Source organism: Rana temporaria, chromosome 6, assembly GCF_905171775.1.
Source record: "Rana temporaria chromosome 6, aRanTem1.1, whole genome shotgun sequence".
NCBI lineage: Eukaryota > Metazoa > Chordata > Amphibia > Anura > Ranidae > Rana > Rana temporaria.
Window position 1 is genome coordinate 207752591 of NC_053494.1, and position 13571 is coordinate 207766161.

General features: G+C 41.2%; 1 protein-coding gene across 1 annotated transcript in view; it reads left to right on the forward strand.

Moving 5' to 3' along the window:
- Positions 1–10210: 10210 nt before the first annotated feature.
- Positions 10211–13571, forward strand: part of LOC120944214 (sterol 26-hydroxylase, mitochondrial-like) — a 31107-nt gene continuing 27746 nt past the window's right edge. The window contains exon 1 of the mRNA XM_040358175.1: positions 10211–10666. Coding sequence (XP_040214109.1) covers positions 10448–10666 — 219 coding nt within the window. The 5' untranslated portion in view covers positions 10211–10447. The remainder of the gene's footprint in view (positions 10667–13571) is intronic.

Sequence of the window (13571 nt, forward strand, 5' to 3'; positions counted from 1 at the left end):
GGATTACATTTTGTCTGAGGCAACAGCACCATCTAGTGTCAATTTTACAAACTGCAGCGTTTGTTTTTGTCTGTTTGTTTGGATGTTAGTTTTTTGTTTTGTTTTTTTAACCCCGTTACATAGTTTGTCAGGTTGAAAAAAAACACAAGTCCATCTTGTTCAACCAAAAAAATAAAAATAAATACAATCCTATATACACAATTCTATACCCACAGTTGATCCAGAGGAAGGAGAAGAACCCCAGCAGAGCATGATCCAATTTGCTACAACAGGGGACAAAATTCCTTCCTGATCCCCCCGAGAGGCAATCGGATTTTCCCCGTATCAACTTTACCTATAAATGTCAGTTCCCAGTTATATTATGTACATTTAGGAAATAATCCAGGCCTTTCTTAAAGCAATCTACTGAGCTGGCCAGAACCACCTCTGGAGGGAGTCTATTCTACATTTTCACAGCTCTTACTGTGAAGAAACCTTTCCGTATTTGGAGATTAATAGCCAGATTCACGTACGGCGGCTTAAAGTTGTGCGGGCGTAGCGTATGTCATTTACGTTACACCGCCGCAAGTTAGAGAGGCAAGTGCTGTATTCACAAAGCACTTGCGTCCTAAGTTATGGCGGCGTAGCGTAAATGTGCCAGCGTAAGCGCGCCTAATTCAAATTGTGAAGAGGTGGGCGTGTTTTATGTAAATAAAGCATGACCCCACATAATTGACATTTTGAACGAACGGCGCATGCGCCGTCCGTGGACGTATCCCAGTGTGCATGCTCCAAATCACGTCGCAAATAGTCAATGCTTTCGACGTGAACGTAACCTACGCCCAGCCCTATTCTGAATCGACTTACGACGCAAACGACGTGAAATTCAACGGCGGTTCCGACGTCCATACTTAACATTGACTGCGCCATCTTTTTGGTGGATTATCTTTACGCCTGAAAACGCCTTGCGTAAACTGCGTTTCTTTACTGCGACGGGCAAGCGTACGTTCGTGAATAGGCATATCTTGCTGATTTGCGTATTCTAGGCGTAAATCAGCGTACACGCCCCTAGCGGCCAGCGTAAATAGAAAGCTAAGATACGACGGCGCCGGCGGTCGTATCTTAGCTACATTTAAGCGTATCTCAAATTGAGAATACACTTAAATATACGACGGCGCGGATTCGGAGTTACGACGGCGTATCTACTGATACGCCGGCGTAACTCTACGTGAATCTGGCCATAAGTCTCTTTTCCTCTAGACGTAAAGAGTGCCCCCTTGTCCTCAGTGTTGACCGTAAAGTAAATAACTCAACACCAAGTTCACTATATGGACCCCTTATATATTTGTACATGTGGATCATATCCCCCCTAATTCTCCTCTTCTCAAGAGAGAATAAATTCACACACCTCCCAACTTTTTAAGATGGGAATGAGGGAAACTTACTAGCAAAAGCATGTAAGCATAGGACACGACCCTTGCCACACCACCTTAAAGGAGAATTACCTAAAAAAAAGGGGATTAGTTAACCACTTCACTTCCCAGGTATCAAATGACGTCCGCAGATGGGATCTCCCATCCTGGGTGGGTGTCATATGACGTCCTCAGCTTCCCTCGGGTATAGGGGACGCGCGCGCCTTCCACGTCACTGAGGAGCCAATGCGCGTGCCCGGTGGCCGTGATGTGCGCCGGGCACCCGCGATCGCTCGTGACAGAGCAGGAACAGGGATCTGCGTGTGTAAACACACAGGTCCACGCCCTGTCAGGGGAGAAGAGACCGATCGTGTGTTCCTAGTATATAAGAACACTGTTTGGTCTGCTCCACCAGTCAGTCCCCTCCCCCCACAGTTAGAACTGGTGCCCAAAACTGAACTGCATATTCCAGATGAGGTCTTACTAATGATTTGTACGGGGGGGGGGGGGGGCAAAATGATATCTCTCTCTCTCTCTCTGGAGTCCATACCTCTCCTAATACAAGAAAGGACTTTGCTTGCTTTGGAAACCAAATATTTTTTCAGAATAAATTGGGCTTTCATTTGGTGGTTAATGGGAATGAGGGACACCTACTTGCAAAAGCATGTAGGCATAGGACATGCCCCTTGCCACTCCACCTTAAAGGAGAATTAATCTAAAAAAAAAAAAAGATTTTGTTAACCACTTCACTTCCAAGGTATAGTCAAATGATGTCCGCAGATGGGATCTCCCATCCTTGGGCTTTCACATTGGAGTGAAAGGAGGCGCTTTTAGAGTTGCCACCTTTTCTTCAAGCCAAACCCAAACACTTTAGCGGCACAATTTTTTTTGTTGGGACTATACACTATAGGATTGTAAAAGACCTAAGACACCTTTGAGTGCATCAAGGAGAGTAGTAATGCAGCGTGCTAGGTAGGGGTGCAACGGATCAAAAAACTCACGGATCGGATCGATCCTCGGATCAGGAGTCACGGATTGGATCATTTTCGGATCAGCAAAAAAAAAAAAAAGGGTCCGTTTTTTCATTGGTCCAAAAAAAAAAAAAATATATATATATATATATATATATATATATAATAAAATAATATATATTTTTTTTTTGGACCAATTAAAAAAAGGAACCTTTTTTTTTTTTTTTTTTTTGCTGATCCGAAAAAAGAGCACAATAGCAATTCACAGGGGTGGATTAAAGAGGAAGCAGGTGAGGCTGTTTGGGACTTAAAGTACAATCTCGATGTTTTTACAGCAAAATTTATATATATATATATATATATATATATATATATATATATATATATATATATATATATATATATATAATTTTTTTTTTGCTGTAAAAACATCGAGATTGTACTTTAAGTCCCAAACAGCCTCACCTGCTTCCTCTTTAATCCACCCCTGTGAATTGCTATTGTGCTCTTTTTTCCCCCTTTCCCCCCCCTCCTCTCACACCAGTGCTTCACTGCTAACATTCCCATTCAGCTTGCTAGAGCCCAGTGCACAGCGTGACACGCCTCCCCGGGGAGGCGGGGAGGCGTGTCATGCTGGGCTCTGGCAAGCAGACTGGCCGCCGCTCCGGAGCTAGGCCGAAGCCGGGGACTTTCCTAGGCCTAGGCTCCGGAGCGCTCCGCGGATCGCGGGGTGTGCCGATCCGAACGGGGTGGCCCGTTCGGATCACGGATCGGTGACGATCCGTTACACCCCTAGTGCTAGGTGCACCACAGTGAACAGTGAGTGTTTGCCAAATTGCATTGGGAGGGGCTGAAAGGGACATTGTTAAATAAAACAAAAGCATTCTTGTCCCTATAAAATATGATTTAATTAATAAAACAAATGTCATTGTGAAAATATGAATTAGGATTTTACAAGCATTTTAAACTAGGGCTTATTTTCGGGGGAGGGCTTATTTTGCAGTGCTCTTGGAAAATAATGCTAGGTCTTATATTTGGGGTAGGGCTTATTTTCGAGGAAATATGTAAAGGCAGGGTTTGACAAATTTGCTTGGAATCTAGGAGCCAGCTAAAAAAGTTAGGAGCCAGAAAACACGCCCCGTCCCACCGAGCTTGCGTGCAGAAGCGAGCGCATACGTGAGTAGCGCCTGCATATGTAAACGGTATTCAAACCTCACATGTGAGGTATCACCACAATTGGTAGAGCGAGAGCAATAATTCTAGCCCTAGACCTCCTCTGTAACTCAAAACATGCAACCTGTAGAATTTTTTAAATGTCGCCTATGGAGATTTTAAAGGGTAAAAGTTAGTCGTCATTCCACGAGCGGACGCAATTTTAAAGCGTGACATGTTGGGTATCAATTTACTCAGCGTAACATTATCTTTCACAATATAAAAAACAATTGGGCTAACTTTACTGTGGTCTTATTTATTAATTTAAAAAAGTGTATTTTTTTCCCATAAAAGTGCACTTGTAAGACCGCTGCGCAAATACGGTGTGACAGAAAGTATTGCAACGACCGCCATTTTATTCTCTAGGGTGTTAGAATAAAAAATATATATAATGTTTGGGGGCTCTAATTAGAGGGAAGGAGATGGCAGTGAAAACACAGTGAAAAACACATTAGAATTGCTGTTTTACCTGTCATGTCAACAGCCACCACAAGATGGCGCCAGTTCACAAAAGGAAGCTTTGGCTTGCAGAAGGCCGCAAAGCCGCGGCCTTAATTACTGGCCGGCGGGGGAGGTGGGGGCGCACGGAGACACAGGATGGGGTATCCTGTGTCTCTGTGCGCCCCAACCTCCCCCGCCGCGCGATCGCAGGGCCAGCACTGGCCGGTAATTGAGGCTACGGCTTTGCGGCCTTCTGCAGGCCTAAGCTTCCCCGGGCACCAGGTCGCTATTTCTTGTTGCAATTGCGACCGGGTGCCCGGATTTTGTCGAGCCCTGCGTTAAGTGAAAGTGGCTATTTTCCCCCCCAGCACTGCAAGGGTGGACTCTTCCCTTTCCTGCAGTTGGGCTGTATTCTGGCACCATGTCCCTTGCTGTTTATGCGAAAATGTTTGACTATGTCAAGAATATACTGGGACTTTTCAGGTTCTACATGATTTTTAATAAGATAGGGGGTTATTTACAAAAAGGAAAATCCGCTTTGCACTACAAGTGCAAACTACAAGTGCAAAGTGCACTTGAAAGTGTAGCACACCCCCAATGGAGCTGCTTTTGTTTGTTCAGTCCGTTACTCTGCCTTTCAACCCCAATGAACTGTCCCAGCCCCTCTGGCACACCTAGCAATGTGATTAATGGAATAACTCGGCAGGAATACACAACACTGTTTTTTCTTGTAGTTTACTTGAATAAAAGTAAAATTCAGGTTAACATTAGTCAGCCAGGACCTGTGTAAGTACCCAGGACTTGTTTGAAACAGTGTAAGGCCCCATGCACACGAGACGCAGATGCAATCTCATCTAAACACACGTTTTCAAACGTAAAAAAAGGCGTTTAAAATGCCCGTTTTGCCGCAAATTTTGCGGCGTTTTACTGCGTTTGCGTTTATAAGCGTTTAGTTAAGAAACATCATAAGACCCCCCTAAGCTCAAAAAACAGTATTATTTAACCATTTCAGCCATTTTGTGAGACCAGAGTGAGTAGCAGCTGAGAGAGCAGCAGTGTACTTGTATTTAGCGTGACACTTGCCACATCACCTGCCACAAGCTACGGATTGTCCACCTGCCACATCACCTGCCACAAGTTGTGAATTGTCCAATTGCCACGTCATCTGCCACGTCACCTGCCACATCACCTGTTCACATCACCTGGCACGTCACCTGCCATAAGTTGTGGATTGTCCACTTGCCACGTCACCTGGCCATGTCACCTGGCCACGTCACCTGCCACATCACCTGTTCACATCACCTGGCACGTCAAGTGAGCTGTTGCAGGGTGTCCTTCTTTAGCATGGACAGTCTGTTCCTCTGGGCTGGAGCTGCATCAACAATCTGTTCCTCTGGGCTGGATGTCATGAATATGCATCAAGTCTGTTTGCTTACCTGATCTCCATGTGTTCATTAGAGGCTGACCCTGTTCTGGTTTCCCTTTTTATCACTTCCTCTTCCTGTATGGCTCCACCCTAGTCCATCCCAGGAAGCCTATATTAACCGTTGCTCTACAGGTCTGCAGTGCTGTTCAACAGTGTTCTTATGCTTAGTTCCTGTCTGCAGTGTAGTTTGCTAGTTCCTGTTTGCAGAGTGCTACGATCATCTTTCCGTGTACCGTTTTGGCTTGTCCCCGACTTCCTTGTCTGCCTGTGCCCCTGACTATTTGCATGTCCCACGGTTATCCTTGTCTGCCTGTTGCCCTGACCTCGGCCTGTCTATCACCACTGTTTGTCCTGCTGGCTGCTTCCCCTTTCTCCCTGCGGAGTGTGACTTAAGGAATCCCGGGAACGCGACCTGGACCCAGTTGCGGCCAAGACCATCCTTACCATCAAAGGCTCTGGTGAATACAAAACTGGGTCTTAGACTCCGCGCCCTGGGTGATCTTGGGTTACGCTTCATCCCTGCCAGCAGTAGTCGGCTATAGGGTTCACTTCCCTGTGGTGCATCCCTGACCCCTACGGGGTGCACTTGTCACCTGGCCACAGGTGACCTGACACTGGAGCTGCATGAACAATCTGTTCCTCTGGGCTGGAGTTGCAGGCTGTGTGTCCCTTGGTAGGCCCCGATTTCACTTACACAATGCAGATGCTCTCCTGATGGGGTGCAGGCAAAAAGAGGCTCTGGCCTAGTTCCTCTGGCTTTTTATCTCCTCCCCCACAGTCCTTTGCTGCTGTCTCATGATTGCCTCAGGCTCTTCCAATAGGGAGTTTACAGACAACCACCAATAGGAATTTACAAGCAAGCAGTTCTGAATGTCTGTGTGAAGAGAGAAAGCTAGGGGGGAGGTGAAAATGCCCACACTGCTGCAGCAGACAGTTCTCCCGACATAGATTAGATCAGTCTTGAGAAGTACCTGCTACAAAAGTACACTTGGAAGTGCAGTCGCTGTAGATCCGAGGGGGACATGCAAGGAAAATAAAAAACAGCATTTTAGCTTGCACATGATTGGATGATAAAATCAGCAGAGCTTCCCCTCATTTCAGATCTACCCCTCAGATCTACAGCGACTGCACTTTCAGTGCAATTTCAAGTGCACTTTGCACTTGTAGTGCAAAGTGGATTTGCCTTTTGTAAATAACCCCCTTTGTGTGTGTGTGTGTGTGTGTGTGTGTATGTGGAGCCTGGAAAGTCCCAGTATATTCCTGGCATAGTCAAGATTTTTACTTTCTCTTTCAGTAAACCTGCACTGCAAGGTGCACAACAGGTTTACAGCACAGAAGTATACAGTTTGGAAGGCAGAACAGGTTGGGACTTACGGGAGGAGAGTATGCAGTGTGGCATTCATCCTCTGCTATCTTCAGTCCGTCCCAGAGTGAGCATACCTCCCAACTGTCCCTGATTTCAAGGGACTGTCCCTGATTTGGAGCAATGTCCCCTCTGTCCCTCTTTCCTCCTCATTTGTCCCGTCCACCCAAAAATTACGGTACTCCGTTCCTGAGCCTTTCCGAGGGTTACCGCGTTCAGCCGAGCTGTCCCTGAGTATTTCCGGGGCTCTCCGGCACCCCCCACCTCTGGCCACTTGCGGTATTCCACGCCATAGAAGTCAATGCAGAACAAATTATTTTTGTTTCCATTGACTTCTATGGGGAAACTCGCTGTGATATGCGAGTGCTTTGGATTACAAGCATTCTCCTGGAACGGATTATACTCGTAAGGTTCCACTGTAAATAAAAATAAATGGGAAGGAAAAGTAATGACTGGAACTGTTGTTCCTATGTGTAAGAGAGGGTGATTTCAGTCCAGAGGCGTGGAGATGTGGAGCAATGGAATCATTTCCAATGGGATATGCAGAGGGCTAAGGGCATGTTTGTAGATCATGGGTCTTCAAACTACGGCCATAGGCGTGCGCACAGGGTGTGCCTGGGCACACCCTAATCCCCTTGTATGCTGCAGATGCCCCCCTGTTCAGACCCATGATATTTCACCAAAGCTCCTAAAAAAAAAAAATAGATTTTTTTTTCATAAATAATAATAAAAAAAATAGTAATTTAAAAAATAAAAATGTAACTGTAAAAAATAAATAAAAAATAAAATAGTAAAAATAAAAACACAGTCCACTGCCACCAAACTTTGCCCTACTGACATAATGAGGATCCTAAAAAAAAATGCAAAAAAATATTAAAAAAATAAAATGTTATATAATAAAAAAAATTGTAAAAAAATAAATGAATGTAAAAAATAATTAAAAATAAAATAGTAAAAATAAAAAATAACTGACACTGTCCACTGCCCCACTGACACCAAACTCTGCCCTACTGACATAATGAGGCTCCTTAAAAAAAATGCAAAAAAAATAAAAAAATAAAATTTTATATAATAAAAAAAATTGTAAAAAATAAATGAATGTAAAAAATAATAAAAAATAAAATAGTATAAATAAAAACTACTGACACTGTCCACTGCCCCACTGACACCAAACTCTGCCCTACTGACATAATGAGACTCCTAAAAAATTTTTTTATAAAAAATAATAAATAAATAAAAAGAATTGTAAAAAAAATAAAAAATTAAAATGTAATTGTAAAAAATAATACAAAATAAAATAGAAAAAATAAAAACTACTGACACCAAACTCTGCCGTACTGACATAATGGGGCTCCTAATTTTTTTTACAAAAATAACAAAAAAATATTTATAAATAATAATAAAAAAAATTGTAAAAATAAATAAATGTTATTGTAAAAAATATTAAAAAATAAAATAGTAAAAATAAAAACACAGTCCACTGCCACCAAACTTTGCCCTACTGACATAATGAGGATCCTAAAAAAAAATGCAAAAAAAAATATAAAAAAAATCAAATGTTATATAATAAAGAAAATTGTAAAAAATAAATTAATGTAAAAAATAATAAAAAATAAAATAGTAAAAATAAAAAGTAACTGACACTGTCCACTGCCCCACTGATACCAAACTCTGCCCTACTGACATAATGAGATTCCTAAAAAAAAAATATATAAAAAATAATAAATAAATAAAAAGAATTGTAAAAAAAATAAAAAATAAAAATGTAATTGTAAAAAAAAAATACAAAATAAAATAGTAAAAATAAAAACTACTGACACCAAACTCTGCCGTACTGACATAATGGGGCTCCTAATTTTTTTTTACAAAAATAACAACAATTTATAAATAATAATAAAAAAAATTGTAAAAATAAATAAATGTTATTGTAAAAAATAATAAAAAATAAAATAGTAAAAATAAAAACACAGTCCACTGCCACCAAACTTTGCCCTACTGACATAATGAGGATCCTAAAAAAAAATGCAAAAAAAATATTAAAAAAATAAAATGTTATATAATAAAAAAAATTGTAAAAAATAAATGAATGTAAAAAATAATAAAAAATAAAATAGTAAAAATAAAAAGTAACTGACACTGTCCACTGCCCCACTGATACCAAACTCTGCCCTACTGACATAATGAGACTCCTAAAAAAAAAAAAATTATAAAAAATAATAAATAAATAAAAAGATTTGTAAAAAAGATAAAAAATAAAAATGTAATTGTAAAAAAAAAATACAAAATAAAATAGTAAAAATAAAAACTACTGACACCAAACTCTGCCGTACTGACATAATGGGGCTCCTAATTTTTTTTTACAAAAATAACAACAATTTATAAATAATAATAAAAAAAATTGTAAAAATAAATAAATGTTATTGTAAAAAATAATAAAAAATAAAATAGTAAAAATAAAAAGTAACTGACACTGTCCACTGCCCCACTGATACCAAACTCTGCCCTACTGACATAATGAGGCTCCTTAAAAAAATGCAAAAAAAAATATAAAAAAAATAAAATTTTATATAATAAAAAAAATTGTAAAAAATAAATGAATGTAAAAAATAATAAAAAATAAAATAGTATAAATAAAAACTACTGACACTGTCCACTGCCCCACTGACACCAAACTCTGCCCTACTGACATAATGAGACTCCTAAAAAAAAAAAATAATAAAAAATAATAAATAAATAAAAAGATTTGTAAAAAAGATAAAAAATAAAAATGTAATTGTAAAAAAAAAATACAAAATAAAATAGTAAAAATAAAAACTACTGACACCAAACTCTGCCGTACTGACATAATGGGGCTCCTAATTTTTTTTACAAAAATAACAAAAAAATATTTATAAATAATAATAAAAAAAATTGTACAAAATAAATAAATGTTATTGTAAAAAATAATAAAAAATAAAATAGTAAAAATAAAAACTACTGATACCGTCCAATGCCCCACGGACACCCAACTCTGCCCTACTGACACCGGCAGTATATACTGTATACACATGCATATGTGTTTGAGCTTTGGGGTGCACACCCTAATACAATAGGCTGCGCACACCTATGACTACGGCCCTCCAGTTGTTCAGGAACTACAATTCCCATCATGCCCAGTCATGTCTGTGAATGTCAGTGTGTTACAATGCCTCATGGGATGTGTAGTTCTACAACAGCTGGAGGGCAGTTTGAGGATCCCTGTTGTAGATCATTTATCTCAGCCCAGGGAATCAGAGAGGAAGGCTTTATTATACCACTCAGAGCATTTAGATGTTGTCATGTTTTGTGTTATTTTTGTGTTAGTCAGAGAACTTTCCATGAACGTTTGCCATCTTTTCATTGCTTTTGCAATTGTCCCAGATAACAGAAGACTCAGCATTCCAGAGAGCCAATGCTGACCTGAAATGTTCTTGTTTTCGGTGACGCAATAGAACATTTTTTTATTTATTTTTTTAATTTTTGGTCTGAAGCTCACATCTGAAAACACAGAACCCGGTGCGTCGGGTTTCCTAAGAAAAGGTGTGTGAAAATTACCTGTCGGACCTGCTCTATTCAGTGGGAGGGATCCTGCTGTATTCACGTCCACACAGGGAACCCTTTCACCATGATCTCCAGGATAAGCAGGGTCTTCTATCCTTCTATCCAGCTATCACCATGCAGGCTGAGAGGCACGAGGCACATGGGGTCTCTGGGGGTATCAGGAGACAAAGTGGAGAACAGGAGTAACCTAAAGACCATCGACGACTTGCCGGGACCTAGCCAACTGGAATTGATCTACTGGGTGTTCCTGAGAGGCTATCTGTTTCACATGCATGAACTAGAGGTAAGATCGGGGACAGCGCGCGGGGGGGGGGGGTGGGGGTCAAGATGGTGACCTTAACCACTTAAAGGGTCACTAAAGGAAAACATTTTTTTTTGCTGAAATGACTGTTTACAAAGTATAGAGACATAATAGTTAACTGATTCCTTTTAAAAATGATTAAAAATAGATAAAAATCAATCATATAATGTGCCTGCAGTTTAGTTTAGTTTTTGCTGTTGTTTCCTGGTTCTCTGATGTACAGAGCCAGAGAGCCAATAGAGGGCAGTGAAGGTTTTGCAAAACGAAACTGGATTGGTGCTGAGGGGTTTTAATCACACCTCCTTGATTAGTCACCACAGTGAGAAATCTCCTAGTATTGTGGCGATCAGGAAACAGACAACCAGGAAGTGTCCAGAACAGAGAGGAATTAAAGCAACATCAAAGCAAAAACGAACAATGAGGACATGAAACCAGGACTGCAGTAAGGTAAAGGAAGCTATTTAGCTGAAAAAAAAAAAATTCCTTTAGTGACCCTTCAAGCCCCGGACCTTTAGGCAGCTAAATGCCCAGGCCAGGTTTTGCGATTCGGCACTGCGTCGCTTTAACAGACAATTGCGCGGTCGTGCGACGTGGCTCCCAAACAAAATTGACGTCCTTTTCTTCCCACAAATAGAGCTTTCTTTTGGTGGTATTTGATCACCTCTGCGGTTTTTATTTTTTGCGCTATAAACAAAAATAAAGCGACAATTTTGAAAAAAAATAATATTTTTAACTTTTTGCTATAATAAATATCCCCCAAAAACATATATAAACATTTTTTTTCCCCTCAGTTTAGGCCGATACGTATTCTTCTACCTATTTTTGGTAAAAAAAAATCGCAATAAGCGTTTATCGATTGGTTTGCGCAAAATTTATAGCGTTTACAAAATAGGGGATAGTTTTATTATTATTTTTTTTTTTACTACTAATGGCGGCGATCAGCGATTTTTTTCGTGACTGCGACATTATGGCGGACACTTCGGACAATTTTGACACATTTTTGGGACCATTGTCATTTTCACAGCAAAAAATGCATTTAAATTGCATTGTTTATTGTGAAAATGACAGTTGCAGTTTGGGAGTTGACCAGAGGGGGAGCTGAAGGAGTTATGCTTCACCTAGTGTGTGTTTACAACTGTAGGGGGGTGTGGCTGTAGGTGTGACGTCATCGATTGTGTCTCCCTATAAAAGGGATGACACGATCGATGCAGCCGCCACAGTGAAGCACGGGGATGCCGTGTTTACATACGGGTCTCCCCGTTCTTTAGCTCCGGGGAGCGATCGCGAGGGGGCGGCTAGAAACAAATAGCCGCCCCCTCGCGATCGCTTCCCGACGATTTCCGACCGCTGCATGTAGCGGGGGGGGGTGTCCCGATCGGACCCCCGACCCGCGGAAAGGCAGGGACGTACATGTACGCCCATATGCCTGTACGTGCCATTCTGCCGACGTATATCTACATGTACTGCTCGTGTTCGGCCGGCTTCTCTGGTAAGACTAAGCAAGCACTAATCTTCCTATACAGTGGGGGAGATGTCTGTGGATATTACAGTGGGGGAGATGTCTGTGGATATTACAGTGGGGGAGATGTCTGTGGATATTACAGTGGGGGAGATGTCTGTGGATATTACAGTGGGGGAGATGTCTGTGGATATTACAGTGGGGGAGATGTCTGTGGATATTACAGTGGGGGTGATTGTGGATATTACAGTGGGGGAGATGTCTGTGGGTATTACAGTGGGGGTGATTGTGGATATTACAGTGGGGGAGATGTCTGTGGATATTACAGTGGGGGAGATGTCTGTGGATATTACAGTGGGGAGAAGTCTGTGGATATTACAGTGGGGGAGATGTCTGTGGATATTACAGTGGGGGAGATGTCTGTGGATATTACAGTGGGGGTGATTGTGGATATTACAGTGGGGGAGATGTCTGTGGATATTACAGTGGGGGTGATTGTGGATATTACAGTGGGGGAGATGTCTGTGGATATTACAGTGGGGGTGATTGTGGATATTACAGTGGGGGAGATGTCTGTGGATATTACAGTGGGGGTGATTGTGGATATTACAGTGGGGGAGATGTCTGTGGATATTACAGTGGAGACTATATATGGTGGTGATCCAAAAAATGTATGTGCGTTATAATTAATCGAAATTAGCCGATTAATCGATTTTAAAAACGAAAATTTTAATCAGTAACAGCCCTAATATGTATTAAAATAGAGGAACACTCACATTTTGATTAGATAAAAAGAGCTTGTAAAACAGACTGTAGGTTTAGGCAATGACATAAGCAAGGCTCCGCCCGATGCGTTTCGTCTTAGGAGACATCATCTGGGGTGTAGACATGCTGTGGTCATTGCATTTAAATAGATCTTGTACCCCAGGATACAAACCTGTGCCAAATTAGCATTGAAGTGTAATCACCTCCTGGTTCTCAAAAATACACACCCCTAAACCTTGCGGACGGCCTTCCCAGAAGAGTTGAAGCTGTTATAGCTGCAAAGGGCGGGCCAACTCAATATTGAACCCTACGGACTAAGACTGGTGTGACAGGAGTCACTTTTGGGCACGGGGTGACCAAAAAAAATGGTGAACACTGAGAATATGTCTTGGTTTACTTAAAATGGGACAGTAATATTTATCCACAATATCTCCCAGGATAAATGTAAAGACTATTCTTGGTTTGTTTGATTCTGAACTCAACATGTTAGTTGAGAGAGCTGATCAGTGATCACATTGGCCTCTGTACAATGTAGGAGACGGGCCGACTTCTACCGGAGCTCCTGCTATTGTGAGAAGATGTCCTGTGCTTAAACTTATGATAATGTATCATCTATTGTGTGAAGCTCAGTGACAAGAAGTCTGACCTGTAGTGAAATCCTGA